The sequence below is a fragment of the Heloderma suspectum genome, chromosome 5 (assembly GCF_057233095.1).
Source record: "Heloderma suspectum isolate Gila_16-S chromosome 5, 16-S_ref, whole genome shotgun sequence".
NCBI lineage: Eukaryota > Metazoa > Chordata > Lepidosauria > Squamata > Helodermatidae > Heloderma > Heloderma suspectum.
The window spans coordinates 21,748,606-21,774,178 of NC_139462.1; the positions used below are offsets into that span (position 1 = coordinate 21,748,606).

Below are 25,573 nucleotides of genomic sequence, written 5' to 3' on the forward strand. Positions count from 1 at the left end.
GAAAATCCCTCAGAGCCCTTCAGAATCCATCAGAATCCAGCTTCTGTGGGCTGACCATTTTAATAGGTTCTCCCACCCCATGCAGAGGGGAAAGGCTATCAAGAGTCTGAACCGCAATAGGAAGTGACCATGACAAGACGAAAGCTGTTAATTCCCCCACTTTCAGATTACCATCCTCCTGCGCAGTCAAGAAAACCATATCAAGGTTGTGTTGTTCTACATGTGTTGGGGCAATAGCATGTTGGGACAGACCCATGGTTGTCATGGTGGCCATGAAGTCCTGAGCTGCTCTGGACTAGCGGCCTCAGCATGAAGTCGAGATCCCCCAGAACCATCATCCTAGGGATCCTCAACACCAAATCCAAGACCACCTCTGTCAGCTCAGGCAAGGAGACTGATGGGCAGCAGAGTGGGCAGTACACCAGCAGAATCTGTAAACTCTCTTGGGTACCCAACATAAGATACAAACATTCAAGACTGGCACTCCAATGGACAGAAAGCAGAGGGGGGGGGGAGGGAGAGAGAACTTAAGAGCCATGCTGGATCAGGCCAAGGGTCCATCTAGTCCAGCATTCTGTTCACACAGTGGCCAATCAGCTGTCTACTAGGAACCCACAAGCAGGACACGAAGATAACAGCACTCTCCTGCCCATGTTCCCCAGTGACTGGTGTACATAGGTTTACTGCCTCTGATACTGGAGGTAGCACACAGCCATCAGGACCAATAGTCATTGATAGCCTTCTCCTCCAGGTATTTATCTAACCCCCCTTTAAAGCCATCAAATTGGTGGCCACTACATCTTGAGGTAGTGAATTCCATAGAATTCCATGTGCTGTGTGAAGAAGTATTTCCTTTTATCTGTCCTGAATCTCCCACCAATCAATTTCATGGAATGACCCTGGGTTCTAGTATTTTGAGAGAGGGAGAAAAATGTCTCCCTGTCCACATTCTCCAGCGAGGAGGAGCTGAGGAACCTTATGACGAAGGTGAAAGAAGAAAGTGCAAAAGCTGGATTGCAGTTAAACCTAAAAAAAAACAAGATTATGGCAACCAGCTTGATTGATAACTGGCAAATAAAGGGAGAAAATGTGGAAGTAGTGACAGACTTTGTATTTCTAGGCACAAAGATTACTGCAGACGCTGACTGCAGCCAGTAAATCAGAAGACATTTATTTCATGGGAGGAAAGCAATGACAAATCTTGATAAAATAGTTAAGAGCAGAGACATCACACTGACAACAAAGGTCTGCATAGTTAAAGCAATGGTATTCCCCGTAGTAACCTATGGCTGCAAGAGCTGGACCATAAGGAAGGCTGAGCGAAGGAAGATAGATGATTTTGAACTGTGGTGTTGGAGGAAAATTCTGAGAGTGCATTGGACTGCAAGAAGATCAAACCAGTCTATACTCCAGGAAATAAAGCCAGACTGCTCACTTGAGGGAATGATATTAAAGGCAAAACTGAAGTACTTTGGCCACATCATGAGAAGACAGGATACCCTGGAGAAGATGCTGATGCTAGGGAAAGTGGAAGGCAAAAGGAAGAGGGGCCAACCAAGGGCAAGATGGATGCATGATATTCTGGAGGTGACGGACTCAGCCTTGGGGGAGCTGGGGGTGGCGACGGCCAACAGGAAGCTCTGGCGTGGGCTGATCCATGAAGTCATGAAGAGTCGGAAGTGACTGAGCGAATAAACAACAACAAATCCACATTCTCCACACCATGCATAATTTTGTACACCTCTATCATGTCTCCCCTTACCCTTCTTTTTTCCAAGCTAAACAACCCCAGCTGTTGTAACTTCCCTCATTGGGAAGATGGTCCAGCCTCTTGATCATTTTAGTTGCCTTTTACTGCACTTTTTCCAGCTCTACATTATCTTTTTTTTTTTTTAGGTATGGTGACCAGAACTGTACATAGTACTCTAAGTGTGGTCACACCATAGATTTGTATAAAGGCAGTATGATATTGGCAGTTTTATTCTCAATTCCTTTTCTAATTATGCCTAACATGGAGTTTGCCTTTTTTTTACAGCAGCCACACACTGGATTGACATTTTCATCGAACTGTCCACTACAACCCCAAGATCTCTTTCTTGGTCGGTCACCACAAGCTCAGATCCCATCAGGTTATACTTGAAGTTGAGATGTTTTGCCCCAACATGCAAAAAAGAATACAGAGAAAGAATTCCTGTAGATCCTTCCCAACCCACAAGTCTTTGTTGGTGCTGTACTGACTACCCAGGAGGGGCACAGCTGCAAGAGACTAACCTCTCCCAGTTTCCCCACCCAGTTCTTGGTAATATAAACAGTTCGGCTCTCTCATCCACAATTAAATCATGGATGAGGGAGATTTTGTTTTGGACTGAGTTTGCACTGAACAGCGGCACAACCAGTCTCAAGGGCAAGCTGATAAGGCAGCCAGAAACAATCCAACTGGAGGAAGAACTAGGGAACAGCCATAAGATGTCTAACCCCTTTTCTCTTCAACTGGCCTGTTAATCTCCCAATGCCCATGACAATATTAATAGGGACACCCCTATTCCACTGCAGGTTATCTATTTATCTTCCCATGAAGATATTAAAACACCAATGTTAATTAGAGATCCCCTTGCCTGGCAGATATCGACCCACCCCAAATATCAGCCAGATGTTAACTGGAAATGGTGGGGGCCCTACTCTGTTGACCAAGATATTATTGGCCCTTGGTGCAACAGCTAACAAGGAACATGTGCCTGTCATTCTCAGTGATGCCACAGGCTAAGGCACAAAGCCAAAGGCCCTTAGGCTCATGCCACTGCCAAGGTGCAGCCCTTAAATACCTGGAGTGGAGGGGAGAGAGAGAGGCCACCTGAGGCCCCTTCAGCCAGGGGCCTCAGGTGAAATAAGGCCCTCCTTCCCACAGGCTCCACTCCTGGGGATCAGGTGCAGTTGCTGGGGAATGTGCACTCAAAGATAATTGCATTCATACTCTCCTTGTGGGATTTCTATAGGCATCTGGTTGGCCACTCTGAATGCCAAACTAGATAGCCCTTTGGTCTGATACAGCAGGGCTTTTCGTATGAGTGTGAGCAGCAATTTCTTTTCTGGCTGGCTTTGCCTCACTCCTTCCACATGCCCTCTACTTCCTCATTCCATACCTTGGGCCCAAAATTTCTATCCTTCCTTTCCCCACTTTTTGTGTATTTAGATGGTAGTTATGCTAATTGTTGGTCCCTTCTATATGCATAGCAGGCAGATGTCTTTGCCCCTTGGTGAGATGATTTAGTTGCTTGGTATACAAACTCCCTGGAAAAGACCCTGATGCTGGGAAAGACTGAAGGCAAAAGGAGAAGGGGACGGCAGAGGATGAGATGGCTAGATAGCATCACGGATGCAATGAATATGAACTTGAGCACGCTCCGGGAGAGAGCGCAGGACAGGAAGGCCTGGCGTGCTATGGTCCATGGGGTCACGAAGAGTCGGACACGACTGAACGACTGAACAACAACAACATACAAATAGGTGAGAGAGATGGATGTCACAAAGATGCTGATGTCCCGCATAAACAAGGGAATACACAGTCTTGAACTTGGTGGATTTGGTCACCTGAAGGAATCCAAGGAAGTCTTCTTACACAAATAGCTCAGGGTGGATAAGGCAGTTCTAATTATAACTTGTAAACCCTTAATTTTCAAGGAGTTTCCCAGGATTCTTTATAACTGATGCAAACTACATGGATGCCAACTTAGGCAGGCAACTAACTAGGCAGAAGTGCAGCCATACAGTCAGTCAGTCATTTATTGATTGATTGAATTTCTTCATCGCTGATCTGGCCGTTCACCCGGCCACTCTGGGCAACGTACAGCAATACAACAGTTTTAAAACAATAAAATTCTACTTTTTAGAAATCATATTTCTAAAAATACCCTAACCCACCCCAAATGCCTGCCTGAACAACCACATTTTTAATGCGTGGTGGAAGCTCATTAAAGAGGGGGCATGGTGGAGTTCCTTAGGGAGGGAGTTCCACAGAGTGGGGGCCACCACAGAGAAGGCCCTCTCCCTCGTCCTCACCAGCCTAGCTGAACTGGCTGATAGGCCAGAGAGAATGCCATCCAAGGCTGATCTTGTTAAGCAGCCTGTCTGGTGTTGCTGGAGGCGCTTCTTAAGATAGGCTGGGCTGGAACCGTATAAAGTTTTAAAGGTCAAAACCAACACCTTGAATTTGGCCCAGAAAACAACTTGTAACCAGTGCAACTCCTTCAGCACTGGAGTGATGTAATCACGCCAGCAGCTGCCTTTAATCAGGCAAGCCGCTGTGTTCTATACCAGCTGCAGCTTCCAAACTGTCTTCAAGGGTAACCCCACGTAGAACGCATTACAGTAGTCTAGACGAGAGGAGACCAGGGCATGTAGTACTGATGGGAGCAGATGGTTGGGAAGGTAGGGGCGCAGCCGCCATATCAGATGGAGTTGGTACAGCGCTGTCTGTCTCACAGCTGACACCTGAGCCTCCATGGACAGCTGGGAGTCCAAAATGACCCCCAGGCTGCAGACCTGGTCTTTCAAGGGTAGCCATACCCCATTCAACACCAGCAACATCCCCCAACCTCCTCTTGTCTCCCACCAAAAGTACCTTGGTCTTGTCAGGGTTCAGCTTCAAATTATTCCTCCCCATCCAGCCACTCACCGTCTCCAGACATTTGGACAGGGATTCTATAGCCAACCTTGGTGAAGATTTAAACGAGAGGTAGAGCTGCGTGTCATCCTCATATTGATGACACCGCACCCAGACCTCCTGATGATAGCCCCCAGCGGCTTCACATAGATGTTAAATAGCATCGGGGAGAGGATGGAACCCTGTGGCACCCCACAAGTAAGTGGCCACGGGTCCAAAACCTCCTCTCCCAGTGCTACCCTCTGGTACCTGCTGGAGAGGAAGGACCAGAACCACTGTAATACGGTATCTCCCATGCCCAACTCCTCCAGGCAGTCCAGGAGGATACCGTGGTCAACGGTATCAAAAGCCGCTGAGAGGTCGAGGAGAACAAGGAAGGAGCATTTGCCCCTATCCAAAACCCTCCTCATATTATCCACCAAGGTGACCAAGGCCATTTCTGTCCCATGCCCAGGCCTGAAGCCCGATTGAAATGGATCTAGATAATCGGCTTCTTCCAGTGCCGTGCATCACCACCACCCGCTCAATCAACTTGCCCCAAAATGGCAGATTCGAAACTGGGCGAAAGTTGTTCAGAACTTGGGGATCCAAGTTTTTTATTTTTTAAAAAAAGCAGTCTTATCACTGCATCCTTGAGAGCTGATGGCATCACTCCCTCCTCAAGGGAGGTGTTCACCACCATCCTAATCACCTCACCCAGCCTCTCTCTGCAGCTCATAGTGAGCCAAGATGGGCAAGGATCAAGTAAGCAGGTGGTCAGCTTTACAGATGACAGCACCTTGTCCACTTCAGAAGGAAGAAGTTATATGTAATTTTGTCCCTTAACAAAAGTATTTATTTAAATATTTACTTTGCTGAATTTTAAAAACCACAAAATAACGTGTTTTCTGCATTTCTTCTATTTGTGATACTCAGTTTGTGTTGTGTTCTGAGCCAGGATTGTAGAATCCATTTTCATTTAGTGAATTGTTGAATCAAAAAAGGTAAACTGTGATCTGTATTGAGATGGTAGCTTTTGCGAATTGACTCAGTTTATTAGAATCCAGCAGAATACATGTGTATCTAGTTATAATCGCACATTTTCTAATTTATTTTTTCTGAAGGTACATTTTACATTCTCTTTCATATCTCTCAGACTAAAATCCCCTGTTTAATATGTTTGGGTTTAGCTTTTTATTCCTCCTCTTTTCAAATATTTGTCTGATAGAGCTTCTGCAGAGGTGAAAGAAAGTTCAGGGTTATTTTCTTTTTATACCCTAATACAGGCTGTGCATTATGTTTATTTCTGCATCACACCGTGCTACCAATTTCACCGAAGACTTTTATTTTTCTTTATATATTTCTACAGTGTAAACCTAGACATGTCTCCTCAGAAGTAAGTCCCATTACATTAAATGGAGCTTATTCCCAGGTTAATGCATATAGGATTGCAGCCTCAATCAGGAGTGGCTGGTGCATCCTAAAAACTAGGATGCTACAAATCCCACCCTCTCTGCCAAGCAGGGGTGGAATTCTAACTCAAGGAGAATAGCTTTAAAAAGGATTAGACAAATTCACAGAGGATTAGGCTATCAATGGCTATTAGTCCTGATGGCTATATGCTACCTCCAGTATCAGAGGCAGTATGCCTATGTACAGCGGTTGCTAGGGAACACAAGAGGAAGAGTGCTATTGTGCTCATGTCCTGCTTGTGGTTTCCCTCAGGCAGCTGGGTAAACAAGATGCTGGACGAAAAGGACCCTTGGTCTGTTCCAACATGGCTCTTATGTTCTTAAGAAGGTAGGTCCCCACTTGCTTGCCTATTCTTCATCAAAGTGTCCAGACAACAGTCAACCAAACCATCCATCTTAGGGCCAAACCATACATAGATATGCTATCTCCAGAATCAGAGGCAGGCAGTATGCCTCTATATACCAGTTGCTGGGGAACATGAGCAGTCGGGTGCTATTGCACTCATGTCCTACTTGTGAACAATGCAAAGAAATCGAGGAAAACAACAGAATGGGAAAGACTAGAGATCTCTTCAAGAAAATCGGAGATCTCAAGGGAACGTTTTGTGCAAAGATGGGCATGATAAAGGACAAAGAAGGCAGGGACCTAACAGAAGCAGATGAGATTAAGAAGAGGTGGAAAGAATACACAGAAGAACTATACAGGAAAGATCTTAATGTCCCTGATAGCCATGATAGTGCGGTCACTGAACTTGAGCCGGACATCCTCGAGAGTGAAGTCAAGTGGGCCTTAGGAAGCATTACTAACAACAAAGCTAGCGGAGATGACAGTATTCCAGCTGAGCTATTTAAAATCCTAAAAGATGATGCTATTAAAGTGCTGCATTCAATATTCCAACAAATTTGGAACACTCAACAATGGCCGCAAGACTGGAAAAGGTCAGTTTACATTCCAATTCCAAAGAAGGGCAATGCCAAAGAGTGTTCAAACTACCGCACAATTGCGCTCATTTCACATGCCAGCAAGGCGATGCTCAAAATCCTACAAGCTAGGCTTCAGCAGTATGCGAACCGAGAACTACCAGAAGTACAAGCTGGGTTTCGAAGAGGCAGAGGAACTAGAGATCAAATCGCCAACATTCGCTGGATCATGTAGAAAGCAAGAGAATTCCAGAAAAACGTCTATTTCTGCTTCATTGACTACGCTAAAGCCTTTGATTGTGTGGATCACAACAAACTGTGGCAAATTCTTAAAGTGATGGGAGTACCAGACCACCTTACCTGTCTCCTGAGAAACCTGTACGAGGGTCAAGAAGCAACAGTAAGAACCAGACATGGAACAACCGAGTGGTTCAAAATTGGGAAAGGAGTACGACAAGGCTGCATACTGTCACCCTGCTTATTTAACTTATATGCAGAGTACATCATGAGAAATGCCGGGTTGGATGAATCCCAGGTCGGAATTAAGATTGCCGGGAGAATTATCAACAACCTCCGATATGCAGACGATACCACCCTAATGGCAGAAAGTGAAGAGGATCTCAAGAGCCTCTTGTTGAGGGTGAAAGAGGAGACTGCAAAAGCTGGTTAGAAACTCAACATTAAAAAAATGAAGATCATGGCATCTGGCCCCATCACTTCCTGGCATATAGAAGGGGAAGAAATGGAAGCAGTGACAGATTTTACTTTCTTGGGCTCCAAGATCACCGCAGACGGTGACTGTAGCCATGAAATTAAAAGACGCTTGCTCCTTGGGAGGAAAGCTATGGCAAACTTAGACAACATAGTAAGAAGCAGAGACATCACCTTGCCGACAAAGGTCCGTCTAATCAAAGCTATGGTTTTCCCAGTAGTAATGTATGGCTGTGAGAGCTGGACTATAAGGAAGGCTGAGCGCCGAAGAATGGATGCTTTCGAACTGTGGTGCTGGAGAAGACTCTTACAAGTCCCCTGGACTGCAAGGAGGTCAAATCAGTCAATCCTAAAGGAAATCAACCCTGAGTGCTTATTGGAAGGACAGATACTGAAGCTGGAGCTCAAATATTTTGGCCACCTAATGCGAAGAGAAAACTCTCTGGAAAAGACCCTGATGCTGGGAAAGACTGAAGGCAAAAGGAGAAGGGGACGGCAGAGGACGAGATGGCTAGATAGCATCACCGATGCAATGAATATGAACTTGAGCACACTCCGGGAGAGAGCGCAGGACAGGAAGGCCTGGCGTGCTATGGTCCATGGGGTCACGAAGAGTCGGACACGACTGAACGACTAAACAACAACAACCTACTCGTGAGTTTCCTACAGACAGCTGGTTGACCGCTGTGTGAACAGAATGTTGAACTAGATGGAGCCTTGGTCTGATCCAGCATGGCTCTTCTTACATTCTGAACATTTTCAGCACTCAAGCACCAGTCCAGTGGTACCAGCTCTGTCATAAAAACCTTCTTCTTCTTCTTCTTCTTCTTCTTCTTCTTCTTCTTCTTCTTCTTCTTCTTCTTCTCCTTTTTTACCACCCTGGTCATGCACATGCACAATTTTAATGTTTGATGGGCGTTGCCCTTTTCTAAAATGGTAGATTCAGCATACTGTGCACACTAGAGTGCTAATGCCTTTACTTGAGTATTTTATATATCTCAGCAGGCCATTTAGGAGTTCAGCATATTGTGGGCTGTGTGGATGGATGGATGGATGGATGGATGGATAGACAGACAGACAGACAGACAGACAGATATGCTGTTTGAGTTCTTTAATAACCACCTCTAGGCAGAACTGGAACAGCTTCCCCCATTTCTGGTTCCCCTTCCTCTCCCCACTCCCTGTAACTTATAACGAAATAGATTATGTAATGTTATCACACCTTCATTTCCCCCACACCACATCTTTGGCTGCCACAGGGAAATGCAAGGCAATACCATAGCACATGTTTCTTTTCTACATGTCAAGAGGGAGAGGAAGGGGAACTGGATACGAGGCCTTTTTTCTTAGTGGCAGACTCAGACCCATGTTTTTTGTAATGTCTAGTTCTGCTTTCAGGTGCTCAGGTTCATTTTAGTTAGTTGCTCATCAAGGAAAACAACATTATAGATTAACGAACACTATACAGTGCCAAATGCACTGTAACTTTTTGAAAGAATCAGGTGCGCATCGACACAACGGAATTGGCAGAATCATCTGATGGGATTCCAGAAAAACATCCTCTGATGCCAATTCATTCCCTACACTCAGACACACAGAGTGATCCTCCCCCACCCCTCACCACACACACACAGGCACGCACAGGTCCCCCTTGTTATCTCCATAATACTGAAAGTTAGTAGCTACCAAGTGGGTTTACGGCTAAGATGAGATTTCAGTCAAGGAAGTGGCACAGGATTCAGTTTTAGCCACTATGCTTCCCCATCTTTCTATCTGGCTGCAAGAGACAAAACATCATGGTCTACAAACAGGAACCACTGAAATAAGAATCCATTTATACCTTGTCTACGCAAAGAGTATAGAACAGGCCAGGACTGCATTGAAATTGATCCAATCTGCAGCATAACATCCAAAGCATCCAGATCACAGTGGGAAAGACTGAACAACACCAATGACTACAAACCCTCCCATGTCTCTGTTGCTATTGGAGCCTTTAAGAATTGCACTGGTGTGGGAGAGAGTGGGACATGTGAGAGATCATCTGAGCTGCAGAGTAGGCCCCCAAACCAAGGAGAGCAGACAAGCAGGCAGAGGCTCTGAACCATCGAGTCCAGGGCCCCTCCAGATGTTTTGGCCTGCATCTCCTGGCAGCCCTAGTCAGCATAGTCAATGGTGAGAGATTATGGGAGTTGTAGATCCAAAGATCTGGAAGATCAAAAGTTGCCCACCACTGATCTAGCCCCTTCTTATCTATTGCTGCCCTGCTGTATGAAATGAAGGTGAGAATGCTATGTTATCTTCACTTGAATGAAGAGAAGTAGAATATACTAGTGACTCTTGTAAGAGAGTTAATTGGGGGCTTGGTTTGATCTTGAAGGCTGTCAGTGAGGCTTAGGGCGCAATCCTATGCATGCTTAGACAAAAATATCCTGCAACTCCCAGTATTCCCAGCTATGCTGGCTGGGGAATGCTGGGAGTTGCAGAACATTTTTCTGTCTAAACATGGATAGGATTGCACCCTTAGGGCTCAATCCCATCAGGATAGGCGGCCGCCTCCGAACTCGGAGACGACCACCTATCCAATGCAAGGCAGGAGAAGCACGGAGGGGATCGTCTCCTCCGTGCTTCTCCTGCCCTGCATTCGCAGATAGACAGCCGATTTTGGCTGTCTAGCTGCAGGAGGTCGGAGCGGGGGTGGCGGCAGCCAGATGACACATAGGATGTGTCGTACTGGCATTTCTGCCTGCCCCGCCCCAAGGAATGCCCCTTTTATGCTGCTCCACACTGTTCTTACAAGCGCGGGGCCGTTCCATGCTGCCTATGAGGCAGCATGGGGGGGGGGGGAAGGTCGGTTCTCAGGGAACCAACCTTGGAGCATGGGCTCTGAGGCTGGTTCCCGGAAACTGATGTATCCTTTGGCCATCTAGCCACTGACTAGCGGCCATAGGATTGCTCCCTTAGTAGTTTATAAGGCCCTACCCAGGTTTACCGATGCAATGAATATGGACTTGAGCACGCTCCGGGAGAGAGTGCAGGACAGGAAGGCCTGGCGTGCTATGGTCCATGGGGTCACGAAGAGTCGGACATGACTGAACGACTGAACAACAACAACCCAGGTTTGTTTTAGGTTTTGGAAATCCTAGACTGTGTGTTGAAGTGCTATTATACTTTGGTAAGATTGTTTTGATACGTTGTCATCTAGCTCTTTTAATGTTGGCTGTAAGAAACCTGGCTGCTATTTCCTGCACTTGACACTTTTGAGCAACTGGCTGCTGATACCTGCCTGCACTGGAAAGTATTACCATATCTGACCTGACTTGTATGTTAATAATTGATAAATAATATCAATTGAGATTGTGTTTAATGATTGTTACTGCATATTTTGCAGTGAATTTAACATATTATAATATTAGTATTATTGAAACAAACTGTTTATTTGGGCTGCTATATTATGTTTCTTGAATTGTTACTTGACTGTTTATTGCAATTATGCTTTCATATTATATGGGATCCTGATTCTGCCAGGGCCCAGTCAAAACTGATTCTTTCAGATTACCAAGATGAAACAAAGCCATTTGTGCAAAAGGATGACAGTTTATTGACAGAAAATAGATGCAGAACAAATGTCCATAGAATCTATTTGACTGGGACCTGACAGATTCAGGACCCCAGATCAATACACATATGCATTTCTGTTCTTGTATTGCTGTTCTTGTCTTGGGCATATCTATGGAAAAGCATCTTCATCCTCATCATCTTACAACATCTGAAAATGCATATCAATTCCATCAGCACTTATGTTTTAATGTAAAACTCACCAATTCTAATAAGGGCAAATTTTAATAAAACTGAAAAAGATATAAAAATGGGTGAGCGTCTGGATAGTTAACTCAACTGTCACAATTTGTTGGCCAACCTGGTTGGGCATAGTGGCTTTGGTTAACTTCACTCTGCTGTCTACCTCTTTCATTCTGGCTGGCAAATGAGAGATTATCATGGGCTATCATAGTAGGACTGAGACATTTGGCTGCCTGAGGTGAAGGACAAGATGATGCACCCCCAATCCACATACTGAAGCCAATTTGAATGGCAACAGGACAGCAGCCTTCAAGGCAACATGGGTGGGAGGGTGCTGTTGCACTCATATCCTGCTTGTGGGTTTCCTGTGGGCAGCTGGTTGGCGACTGTGTGAACAGAATGCTGGACTAGATGGACCTTGGTCTGAACCAGCATGGCTGTTATGAAGCAGGCTAACTTAAGGGCCTCAGGGCAGGCTGCATGGCTCACACAGCTCTGCCCTCCAATGCCTCACCGCCACTCACTCACCCCTCCATCTGCTCAGTGCCTGCACAAAAAATTGCAGCAATGCCACATTCATCATGTGAGGAGAGTAATGCATGTGCATGTACTGGAGTGTCTGGCCTAGGATGGCTGCCCTCTCCGGCTGCTCACTCAGTCAGGAGCCTTTCCTGACCATCACCAGAAGGGTTTCTGAGGAAAGATCTTGCCCTGAGGGGATGGGAGAAGACCCAGAAACAGCCTGGTGAGCTGCCACCGTCCTAGTGGTGGCGCTTCCCTTCCCCCACTGCCACCAGAAGGGTGTCTGAGAAAACATCTTGCCCTGAGGGGATGGGAGAAGTAATAGATTAGGCTTGAACTCAAAAGAAGAGAAAAGGTAGAAGAGAAGGAAGAAAAGAGGAACAGGCTAGCAAAGAACAGCCCAGCCCAGATGGACAATAGATGCAGTACATACCTAGGTTCAACTGATGTATTGCCATCCATCTGGGCAAATAAATCGAGCATCACCGTCATGGTTGCTTTCCCCTCCCCCCAGTCCCTTTCTTTGTGTCTCATATCTTTTTAGATCGTGATCCTAAGGGCAGGGACTGTCTGTTCATTCTTGTATACGCCATTCTGGGAATCTTTTGACTGAAGAGCAGGAGTGAAATGGTTTGAATAAATACAAATCAATGATAAGAAAATTTGCTGAGACAGGTAGCCCGTCCAGGCCAACAAGAAGCATAGCTGCTGCCAGGCCACCATCTCAGGAGGATGAGAATGGCTAGGGGTTCATGGGGAATGACTGGGTGGCATTTGCCCCCTGAGGCAGCTGCCTTGCTCTGCCGAATGGTTGGCTCAGCCATAACTTTTCTACTTGGAACACTCCTTTTCCTCTTTATAAAATGTATGTTTGATTATGCAGGCTTATAATTCTCCATGTAAATTTTAAAGGATACAAAACAATGTACACTGGGGTCAACTTGAGAGTGATGGATTTAAATCAGCTCATATCTAAGAACTCAATCTTAGCTGGTTTGTTGATGGGAGAGGAAATGGAAGCGGACAGCTCCTTAGAGACATGCCTCTAAAGCACTGCCCAAAATAAATTGCATACAGTTTCGAAATACATGCTTCTTTTAAATAGTTGGATATGGTTTCCTTTGAAGGTCTTGCAAGCTTTCCATCAAAAAGGGCCTTGAGTGCCGAAAACATAAGCCTACTACACACAACCCTTGGGAGCATACTGTAGAATCCTGCCCTTTTAAGTAGGAGTTTTCTAACTAAGTATGCCTGTCAGCATCCCTATTCTCCCTTTACTGAACTGGCAGGAAGAAAAATTGGCCCGAATTCAACAGAATAGGCAAGCCAATGGCTTAGCCTGTCAGGCAGAATCTATCTCACTTGCTGAGTCCTTACAATACTTGCCTCTGTCCAAGACCAATGACATTTAAAACAAACCTAACAATTAAGTTTCTCGGTATGTTTTTCTTACTTGCAGATAGCAGCACTTATGACACATACTAGAACACATGTGTATAAATTGTACTATCATAATTTAGGTTAGACAGCATCAGAAGAAGATTTCTGACTATCAAAGGAACAGTTTCCTAGGAAAAAAATTCCTGCAATTAAAAACAACAAAGAAATAACCCTCACTAGTTTCCTTAGATGATGCATTATTCACAGGTGTCTGTATAATAAGATACAGCCAGCTTCTGTCTATGTTTACTCAGAAAAAAGTAGCACTGAGTTTGGTGGGATGTACTCCTCCGGGTCAGTGCATGTGGGACTGAAGTCTTAATCTGGCACCTCAGTAGAGATTAAAACTGCCCCCGGGATAGCAGGAGACACAACAACTGGGTCTTTTCTTGAGTCTTTGCTCCCCAGTTCTATTGTCAATGCTCCCCCCACGCACCTGGTCTACAGCACACCCAGAGCAGACACGGGAAGGGGTAGCCAACAGGATCAGGGAGAGAAGAGGCAGGAGAAATCATGTCCATTCCAGAAACCTCCACTTTTATAGGCAGATTTTTATACGGTATTTATAGGCATAGGGACAGTATTCAGGTTCCACCTTGGCAACCTTATTATTATTCACCTTGGTGGATTTATAGGTATATGACCACCATATTATCACCATCACCCTATCTTTTGTTGCTGTAATGGACCCACCAAGGTGGCTCACAATACACACAAAATCAGTCAGCAAAAATAAAGTAATCCATCCTAAAAGCAGCAGAAACATTAAGCCCCCCCCCCCCCCCGAAAGCGATAGCTGCCACTGTGAGGGCAAAATTGTATAAAACCAGGAAAGGCCTGGCATGCTATGGTCCATGGGGTCATGAAGAGTCGGACACGACTTAACAACTGAACAACAACAACAACAACAAGAAGGCAAAACAACCCCCCGCCCCCCTAAAAGAGACTGGGAATCTCTCGCTGCAAAGCATTCTACAGCCTGAACACCGCTACCGAGAAAGTCCTAGCCTTCATGCACACCAACTGCACCTCCGAAGTTAGTGGAACCTGGAGCAGTGGTGCCGCCCCCAAGAACCAAAATGTTCAGACAGGGTCATATGAGTGAAGGAGTTCTTTCAGATAACCCTAGCCTAGAGATAAGTAAATCTGTCACTTTTGCTTTCTCCCACATTCAGATTTTTAAAAACTCAAGTTCTTTCTCTCCCAGATAAGAAGAACTTTGCAAATGTTGGTAAATTCTTATCAAAAACAAACTGAAATGTAATTCTCACCCATCTGCATGAGCCAAAATCAACAGGTACGTTCTTCCCAGCATGGACAGGACCATGATATACCTGCCTGCCATATTGCTGTTGAAGATCAGGAACTTGCCAGCAAAAAGAGGTGGCAACTCTAAATAAGCACTAACATGGCTGAATACATAGGGATTTGAACCCACACATTTAAGAGCAAAGCACTCAAAGCCCTGGGCCTGGATGGACAAATCTGCCAAGTCTGGGTTCTCCCACCTTCGAATTCTTTAAACTCATTTTTTTTATCCCAAATATGGAGAAGGTTACAAATGTTGGTAAACTCTGATCAAAACTGAACTGAAACGAAATTATCACCCATCTCTACCCTACCCATTCCTCTTTGCCTTTGGGCATCTCTACACCAGCCTAAAATACTGCATTTAAAACAGGGCTTCCTGCTTCCATTTTAAATGTAGGATCACGATGACTCCCTTTTTCATGCGCTTCCTTTCCCCCCTCCCCTTTCCCCCTCCTTCTCCCTGTATCTGAGTCTTCCATTATCTTTCAATGATCTTGCTCCTCTTCTTGCCGCTTTTCCTCTTTTCACAGAGGAAACTGAAGCGGGTAATTTGATAGCTAATTATCTGCGATCTATTTAAAAACGGAACAAAGGGCATTTAGTGCAGGAGGCACCCTGGAGGGTCACGGCAGGGTCACAGCATCATGTAAAGAGCCCACAAACTTCCGTGAAGGAGCAACTCAGTCTCAGGATAAAAGCTCAGTGTGAAGGAGCCCTTTATGGAGCAGGTTAGGAAGGACGGGTCTCACAAACACACTCAATCTCTCGCTTTCACATTCTGTTCCCTATGGAGTAGCTGTTCTGCCTGCAATGACAAATACATAATCCTGGGTCTGGACTTTCTGTAATGAGCCATATGTTTGGAGATTTGCATTTGCATAGGGATATGGTAAATTACACATGCCCCAGGTGCATGCTACCACTCCACCCCATTGTATATCTCCACCAGACATCTTGCTTCTTGAATTTAACCCACCATGCGCATACGCACTACACCAGGCAACATCTGACCATTTGCAACAAGAGGTTTATTTGGACAAAATGATGGAATGGATGTATGGTTACATTCATAGTCCTAATGCCAGATTCAATCATGGAAAGTAAATATTCATAAGGAGCTCAAGTCCAGTGGAGACTGGTGGTTCTGATGTCAGTGGGGCATTGAATCCGCTCCAGGTTGCAGACAGAACCAGTCAGAACTCTAAAGGAGCTATCCAAGCTGGCATCGGAGCCACCAGCCTCCACTGCTCAAGCCTAAACATGGAAGTCTGTCCTTCTGGATTCAGTGGGACGTATTTTCTAGTAAGTATGTTTACGACTGCAGTCAAGGTCTGTTGTTCATCATCAATGCATTTGCAGACAGACCTTTTTTCATATCTAAACAAATACCTGGTAAAGTACAGCAAGCGAGGAATAGTTCAGGACTGCTTTGTTGCTCATGGAAACCAGATGTGGACATACAATATGTTGTAACATTTGCAGCTGTGTCATTGCTTTTCAGATGGTTACTCTGTGTGTGTGTGTGTGTGTGTGTGTGTGCATGTGTGTGTGAAAAAATAATCTGAATTGGGCACCCACACAACTTGATCAAATATGTTGCCATAAATTGAAGCAAGATGAAAAGAAAAGCATCTGGTTCATAAGACAAACCCCTTAATTACATGAAGGGGATCTCCATGGCATTTCTGGGGAGCAGGGCCACACTGCTGGCCCTGATGCTGGTGTTAGGCACACCACTAGTCCACTCCCTGGACATCCACACATCAGCACAGACATCCAGGCTGTTGAGGCCTATGGTGAGCAGCTGCTTATGCATAGGCTTCCATGTGATCAGGATGCAAGTCCTTAACATGTGGAAACCTATGTGTAAGGATCAATTTGTGATTAGTGCAGCCATCCACCCCAGCTCTTGGATTTCCAGTAGCTGGGCCAGTGGCGTGCTCAGTCCTGAAGGGAGGGCTAGCAGTGTGGGGCATGGTAATTGCATAGAGATCCCTTCACGCAATGTATTAATGGAGCAATAGCTTTTAAGCAAGTTGTGTGGATGCCCTTTTCTGATAAAATATTTTCACACATGCAGGTACAGTGGAACAAGAATGTAAGCCTCCTCCCATATTGATACGAAGTAGCTCTCTTTTGAGTGAACAGTACTGACTTTGAGACACAGCCAAAAAGCCAGGCATCTTCATCCCCAGCTTCAGCCAAGGTGGGAGAAAGGCGCAGGAATGGGGTGGAGAGCATCATTCAAGACTAGATCAAGCAATTATGTTTCTAATGGATTTCATAGAATCATAGAATAGTAGGGTTGGAAGGGGCCTACAAGGCCATCGAGTTCAACCTCCTGCTCAATGCAGGAATCCAAGTCAGAGCATCCCTGACAGATGGCTGTCCAGCCTCGTCTTGAATGCCTCCAGTGTGGGACAGCCCACCACTTCCCTAGGTCATTGGTTCCATTGTCATCTTGCTCTAACAGTCAGGAAGTTTTTTCTGATGTTCAGCTGGAATCTGGCTTCCTGTCACTTGAGCCCATTCTTTCGTGTCCTGCACTCTGGGATGATCAAGAAGAGATCCTGGCCTTCCTCTCTGTGACAACCTTTCAAGTTCTTGAAGAGCGCTATCATATCTCCCCTCAGTCTTCTCTTCTCAAGGCTAAACATGCCCAGTTCTTTCAGTCTCTCTTTATAGGGCTTTGTTTCCAGTCCTCTGATCATCTTTGTTGCCCTCCTCTGAACCCTCTCCAGTTTGTCTGCATCCTTCTTAAAGTGTGGTGCACAGAACTGGACACAATACTCCAGATGAGGCCTAACCAGTGCTGAGTCGAGGGGAACTAGTACTTCACGGGATTTGGAAGCTATGCTTCTATTAATGCAGCCCTAAAGAGCATTTGCCTTTTTTGTAGCCACATCACATTGTTGGCTTATATTCAGCTTGTGATTGACAACAATTCCAAGATCCTTCTCACTTGTAGTGTTGTTGAGCCACGTATCCCCCATCTTGTAATTGTATATTTGGTTTCTTTTTCCTAGGTGCAGAACTTGGCATTTATCCCTATTAAATGTCATTCTGTTGTTTTCTGCCCAGCACTCCAGTCTATCAAGATCACTTTGAATTTTGTTTCTGTCTTCCAAAGTATTAGCTATCCCGCCCAATTGTGTGTCATCTGCAAATCTGATCAGCATTCCCTGCACCTCCTTCTCCAAGTCATTAATAAAAATGTTGAAGAGCACTGGGCCCAGGACTGAGCCCTGCAGTACCGCACTCGTTACCTCTCCCCAGTTTGAGAAGTTCCGATTGATAAGCACTCTTTGATTCCGATTCTGTAGCCAACTGTGGATCCAGCAGATCATTGTTTCATCTAACCCACTTTGAGCTAGTTTGCTTATCAGGATATCATGGGGCACTTTGTCGAAAGCTTTGCTGAAGTCGAGATATATGATGTCTACAGCATTCCCAGGGTCCACAAGGGAGGTTACTTGATCAAAAAATGAGATCAGATTTGTCTGGCAGGACTTGTTCTTGAAATGCATTCCCCAAAGGCAAGGATGGGGGGTAAAAAATCAGCAAAAACATAAATGTTCTGGATAGCAAGAGTGCTATCTGATAAGTTACCTAGTCAACTACCTGCAATATGCTCCCATTGTTGAACTGCAGCCTTGACACCTGTCTTTAAGATAGTCATTAACATGTAAAGTCATCTTTTGTTAAAAAAGTAAGAGACAGTAAGGAGGACTTTTGTTTCTGGCAAGTACGGCCATAGTCCCCAAGCACCCTCTTCTGTTATATGGGATGGAAGGCCAACTCAGTCTTCATCCCATAGCAAGTAGCTCTATTTCCAGTGCCTATGAGCAGTGTCTGGCTCATCGAAGTTCTGATGTCACTGCCTTTCTCTGAACTGTATAAGAAGCCTAAAGTTTGGGTAGTGCTGAATTGTCTGAGTACCCCTCTTCCCTGAGGTGTGGGGCCATGCTACTGCAAACACTAGGTGCCTCAGCCCTCCAGGGGTATGGTGCCACACTGCTGCTGAAATCACTCAGAGTCTCTCCTCCCAGAGGAAAGGCTTCATACTGAAAATGCTGAAATCACTAAGCTCCTTGCTTGCCAGAGCAAGGTGCCAACAGTGAGTGCTTTGCCTCCCCTACTCAAGGCTCTCTGCTTTCCTTCCTCTTCACCTGAGACCAGGAAATGCAACATGCACTAGTCCGTAGTTCCTGTCTGCAGTGAAGGGCATCAGCCCAAGGAAAAGTATATTGCTTTTAGAGGTTCTTAGTACAAATTGTAGCCTCCACCCGTGCTTTCCCTTTTCTCTCTCTCTCTCTCTCTCTCTAGGCTTCGGGCCTCAGGAATAATCCTTCTCACAATCTTGAAAGCTACTTTTAGGCCTGGAGCTCAGCTTCACCAAGAATGCAGCTAATTTCCCCACCAAAGCATAACTTGGTGAAGGCTGGAGCATCTCCAATTGGTCTTAAGTGTTAAATCCATTTGCTCAGCTAATTACCCCAAGATCAGCTTGTGTATTTGAATCTTTGTAAACCTCAATAAATGTGCCAATGTGGCATTATCCTCTCCAACAGCATCTGAGTGTGAATCTCTTAGGGTGGGAATCGCCTTCTTAGCTGTAGATGCTCTATTGCCAATGTCTAAAGATTCCTTATAAGTGGGTGTGTGAGTCTCTTTAGAATGTGTGCAAGTTTGTACACAGGTCTAACTAGAGCACATCACGTAACAATATGTACCTGCCCAGACCCTAAGATCATCTGTGGGGTGCTTCTCTGGGAGCCCCTGCCAAAGGAAGTGAGGTGGGTGGCTACAGGAAGAGGGCCTTTTCTGCTGTGGCACCCCAGCTGTGGAATGAGCTCCCTAGAGAAGTTTGCCTGGTGCCTACTCCTTTTGATTTTGATTTCCCCAGCATTTTAGCACTCTAGTGTTTTAGCTCTGCTGTTTTAAATCTGTATTTTAAATCTCTGCATAGCTACGAGGTTTTACTGTGGTTGTACTTTATATTGTAGTTTTAAGCTTTCATATTTTATATGGTTTTGTGCTGTACCTCGTGTTTTTAATTTTTGTGACCACCCAGAGAGCTTCAGCTATTGGGCGGTATAGAAATGAAATGAAAGAAAATAAATAAATAAATAAATAAATAAGCACTGTTTCCAACATTGGCTAACTCCATTGGCCAACTCCACAAACATGGAAAGATGACAACAGCCATCCTTGTGTGCCTACTCACCATCTAGTAGCTAGAGGTCTACTGTTCAGAACATGGTGGTTCCATTCCTTAATGCTGGCATGTTCTCTGATAAACACATCTTCTATATAATTTATCTAATTTTTATGCTAGCTGCCATCACAACATTCTGTTACAGTTCATCCCATAACAGTTCCATAATACAACCAAGGAATGAATACTTCTCTTTGTGCATCCTGATTCTCCTACTGTCAATTCAGTATGTTCTCTTTAGAACATCAAAGAGCATCTTCTTACCTCTTCCCTTTTCTGTCCTTTGGTATCAGTTCTTCAGTAGTTCCTATAGTGGGTAAAATGTAGGAGCTGTTATCTTTCTGTATTTGGGCCATTGAGCTTGAGGGCATGTAACTGAAACAACTACATCTTGTTTTCCCCCATTTACTTCTGCCTCCACTTCCCTGCCTTTCTCTGTTGTGTCAAATTTTGCGTGGTAAGTTCCTCGGGATCACGATCTATGCTCTTGCACTCTATAAAGTGGCATGAACATTGATGGTGTTAATAAATACATAACATCCAGAAAGTGCTTCTATACAGATTTCTTCTATGTGCTTTCTCAGCATCCAAGTGTGGAAAGCCACCCAGTATCCATACTAGTATGCCTATATATATATTGGCTGTAGACTGTGTATATCCTGTTTTATTGGATAACCCTGGGTTCTAATGGTTTGAGAAAGCGGGTATTTTTCTCTATTCACTTTTCCCACTCTATTCATTATTTTTATTATCCCTGCTCCTTATTCCCCGCACATACACACACACACCCCGTCTTTTTTTCTGAATTGAGAAACCACAATTACATTTGCTTTTCTTCACGAGGACAATAGTCTACCTGATGGAGATTCTAGCTGCTTTTTCTGTACCTCAGGGGTGTTGCACCTCTTTCAGCCCAAGGGTCAAATTCAATTTCGGAGAAGTTCTCAGGGCCTGCATTTCAGTGATGTGTGAGTGGGTGGGCCAGATATAAAAGGGGTGGAGCCTACTAGCATATTTTAGCTTAAAGCTCTTACTGTCAGTAATTAAGCCTTGGGAGAGGCATTTCAACCTTTCAGAATGGGGAAAAAACCCATGCAAAAGCTGGGAAACCACCAAATGGTCAGGGGAAAGGGAGTGAGGCTACAAAAAGGGGCATGGCCTTCTGGGGAATCCCCAAGGGCTCAATTTGGCCCACAGGCCTGAGGTTCAACACCCCTGCTGTACATTCTCCATCTCTATTATTTTCTTTTAGAATGGGGTGACCAAGACAAGCACACAGTGTTTCGATTGTGGATGTTCAGTATGAAGGTGTTGTCATATGTACCAAGAATAAATTTATTCTTCAACTGCTGATCCTTATGTAGCCAAAAGGGCACCATCCGTGCAAAAGAGGGAGGTATCAGGAGGCCCAGGAGTGTCCAAAGGTTGGCAAAAGTACAAAACAACTTGGCGGGGGAACGCGTGGAGAAACACCTAAGGGGAGGGAAACAGCCCAATGAAGACGGAGCATAATTAGTGTGCATGGAATGCTGACTCAGTGTTGGAGAGGGCATCTTGGAGGCGAGGGAGGACAAAATGGAATGTCATATCCTGTAAAAGGGCATGGCTGTTTTACTGGAATTCTGAACAGTGGCACTCCACATCACAACACCTTGTTGCGGCTCTTGTGATTCAGATCCACTTCTGCCTGTTTACCACCACAACCCCCTCCACATAAGGGCTTATCCAACTTGCATACACTGGTTCAGGGTCCCAAACAGGAGCACTACACAGGCAAAGTGGTGTGCAAAAACAGCTGTGGTAAAAACAGATCCAAAAGAGTCAAATCTTTAAGAGAGATATACCTTTAGTCCAATAAAAAGTAATTTTTTTAAGTCCCCCTGTGCAGTGAAAGTAAACATTGTTTTTCAAGGATTCATATGTTGTTGCTATTGCTGTTGAATGTTTATATCCTGGTTTTCTACCAATCAGTTCTCAAAGCTCCTGCCAAAGAAACAAAAAACATAATACTGTATTAAAAAAAATACTGAATTTGTTACTGTACGAAGACTAAATTCTTCTGTACATGAATCCAAGCAGACTTGAAAAAATTACTATTCCTGATCATTCTGATTTTTGCCACTTTTATTTATTAATTTATATGTTCTACTATTTCAAACTGTCATAAGGAAAAGGAACTTTGTTATTTAGTTAAAATATGACAAAAATATAAAAGAATAAACATACAATAAAACCACAGAATTAAAAACAAGCAACCATGAAAAGCAGCTAGTTAAAAACAGCAGCAGAACTAGATATTAAAAAGTCTGCTTGACTAAAAATGTTTTCAATTTCTGTCTGAAACAGAATATTAGTTATTGGGTGGTTTAGAAATGTAATAAATAAACAACCACAGAGGAAACTTGACACAAAGCAAAATATTCTGAGTCCTTTTCTCCCACTGGCTTCCTAACAGGAACCCTAGGCATGTTTACTCAGAAGTAAAACCTGCCATGTTCAATGGGGTTTACTCTCAGGTCATCCCTTAGTTTGATGCAAAGAAGACTTCAAGCAAACTTACATACCTGTCCGATTTGGGCACATTGTGCCTGCCTCATCTCAGTGAAGCCATGCCTGCTGGCACCCCTAGGCACAGCCCCTGCCATGGTGCACCCCCATAGCGTATATGGTTATATACGCTATGGGGATGGGCCTGTTATATACATGGCAGGGCATATCCTTGAGGGATGGGCCTGTCCACTCCATTCCCCTGAGGGGGGCTGCCCCACAACTGGGGGCAGCGTATAACTCTTTCTCTTGGCCTACTGATCTCCCCTCTTCACACTGTACTTATTACAAAGCTATGCGCTTTTGTAGGGAAGTCTGCCCCTAGAGGCTGAGGGTGTCATTGCAGGATTCAACCACATGGACACATTAAAATTAATTAACATTAATTAATGCTTTTTAAGAAAACAGTAACTTTCAGGTGCACACCCTTAGGGTCTCCTTAGTATGCATGTCAAGTTTTAGGTGTCTAGGTTTCATGGTCTTGACTCTATGGGCGGTTTTCTGGCGTTTGTGCCATTTCCCCCCATCCTAAAAGGTTAAAATCCCTCTCCTAAGGCTTAGTTACCAACAGCAAGAGCTTTAAGGTACAATATGCTGGTATCTTTTGTATTTTTGGCCCCACCCCTTTTGTCTTCAGTCCCACCCACCATTGCAATGTAGCCCCCAGTGCAGACTGGTGGCTCCGATTTCGGTGGGGCTGTAAATCCATTCTGGATTTCAGTCAGAACCAGGCAGAGCTCTAAAGGAGCTATCCAAAGCACTGAACCCTATCCCCAAAATGGGCCCAGCACCTTGGATGGCTCCTTTAGTTCTGGCTAGTTCTGACTGAAACCCAGAATGGATTTTACAGCCCCACCGAAATCGGAGCCACCAGCTTCCACTGGTGGTCCCTAGAGCTTGCTTCAGGCTGAAAAAAGCCCCCCCCCCCCCCGACTTAGCAGCACTCCTGCTTCCCAGCACTGCGCGGAAGGGGTGCTATATATATATAGGGATGAGAGATGGAATCCTTGTATGTATGAGTGGATTCGTTTTAGAGTAATGATTGCCATGTAAATGGCTCTGCACTATGAATATTTAAAGGGACATAGTTTTAATATTTGAGCAATCTGTTGCAAATTTGGATTTGGATTTCTGATAAGCAGACATGTTTATTAAACATTGATAGACATTTTTTATTTTGCAGTATTCATTGCTCCCTGGCTAAATGTCCATAAAATGCATTTGCAGGAATAGAACTGGATGCTCACCGCCCACAACTCTGTACACCCACACAGCCATTCCTTTCCATAAGAAGCGATGGGAAATATATGCAAACCCTGTGGGCTGGATTGAGGCGCCCTCGTCATGGGATGCGCTCTCTCTCTCTCTCTTTCTCTCGGGAAGTCCACCTGGGACCTAATGTTTGGTCTCTCTCTGCTGACAGGTCAGGAGGTGCAGTGCTGGCTCCCCATTTTTGAGGGCCGTTGGACAAGACACCCTCAATGGGCTCCCTGCCCCAGTGAGCCTACCTTCTCACCACCATTGCCGCCAGCTCCTGTTGTTCCTCCTCTTACCATTGCTACCACTTGTTTGCTTGACAAGCAGAGAGCTGGGATATCAGCCCTTGACAGAAGCTCAGTGCCGCCTACCCTTCACACCGGCCCTGAGGAGATAATCTTAACAACCTGCTGGTTGTTTTCAGACTGGTCTCTTTCCCTGGTTTTAGGCTTGTTCTGTTGCTTTGTGTTTCCTTTTTAGCTATATCGTGTTGTGTGTGTGTGTGTGTGTTTTAAATCATTCATTTATGTTAGCTTTATTTTATGGTTGGTTTTAATCTCTGTTTATTTCCTGTAAGTTGCCTTGTAAGAGAGCCAGTGTGGCGTAGTGGTTAGAGTGTTGGACTGGGACTCGGGAGATCTGGTTCTAGTCCCCACTCAGCCATAAAGCTCATTGGGTGATTTGGGGCCAGTCACTGACTCTCAGCCTAACCTACCTCACAGGGTTGTTGTGAGGACAAGATAGAGAGAAGGAGAACCATGTGAGCCACTTTGGGTTCCTTACAAGAGGAAAAAAGGTGGGATATCAATGTAGTAGTAATAATAAAAGTAATAATAATAATAGAAGAGGAGGAGGAGGAGGAAGTATTCATTGAGAAAGGTGACTTAACAAAATAAATAAATATTTATGTGATAAATATTTGCTTGTTTGCTGGGAATCTTGCAGTGCTGTCATACAGATCATCTAGGCTGATTTTCGGGGTGGGGGGAGGCAGCAGGGAAAAAGATCCTAGCTTGCAAGGTGAGGTTGGAAGAGATTACCCTTTTGTGGTCCTACCGTGCTTCCTTGAATCAATCCATCAGGAACTCTCCCTATGCAAACCCTGTTAAAATGAATGGAACATGGCAACCATCCTCAAGTATACAGGTTGATGATTTGAAAAATGTACTCTTGTAGAAGCTAAACCCCCTTCATGGATCACTGCCTTGTTGTGGCAAAGGGGCTTGCATAACTCAGTGAAGCCATAAGCTATGCCGTGCAGGGCCACCCAAGACGGACAGGTCATGGCAGAGAGTTCTGATAAAATGTGGTCCACTGGAGAAGGAAATGGCAACCCACTCCAGTATTCTTGCCAAGAAAACCCGATGGAACGTATCACAAGGCTAAAAGATATGACGCTGGAAGATGAGCCCCTCAGGTCAGAAGGTGTCCAATATACTACTGGGGAAGAGCAGAGGGTATTTCCAAGTAGCGCCAGAAAGAGTGAAGCAGCTGGGCCAAAGCCGAAAGGACACTCAGCTGTGGATGTGTCTGGTGGTGAAAAGAAAATCCGATGCTGTAAAGAACAATATTGTTTAGGAACTGGAATGTAAGGTAAATGAATCAAGGTAAGCTGGAGGTGCTCAAACGTGAGATGGCAAGATTGAACACTGACATCTTGGGAATCAGCGAACTAAAATGGACAAGCATGGGCAAATTTAATTCAGGTGACCATTATATCTACTACTGTGGGCAAGA

General features: G+C 44.9%; 1 protein-coding gene across 3 annotated transcripts in view; it reads right to left on the reverse strand.

Annotated features, from left to right (window-relative positions):
* WDFY3 (WD repeat and FYVE domain containing 3) overlaps window positions 1–24,154 on the reverse strand; it is a 213,466-nt gene extending 189,312 nt beyond the window's left edge. For 2 of the 3 annotated variants that reach the window (XM_084855546.1, XM_084855544.1), the window contains exons 1-3: window positions 24,088–24,154; window positions 21,357–22,015; window positions 20,297–20,339 (exon numbers count right to left, since the gene is read on the reverse strand). In XM_084855546.1, coding sequence (XP_084711672.1) covers window positions 20,297–20,339; window positions 21,357–21,585 — 272 coding nt within the window. In that variant the 5' untranslated portion in view covers window positions 21,586–22,015; window positions 24,088–24,154. Of the gene's footprint in view, window positions 1–20,296; window positions 20,340–21,356; window positions 22,016–24,087 lie in introns of those variants that run through there. The other variant, XM_084855549.1, reaches the window with a different exon arrangement.
* Between the last annotated feature and the right edge of the window lie 1,419 nt (window positions 24,155–25,573).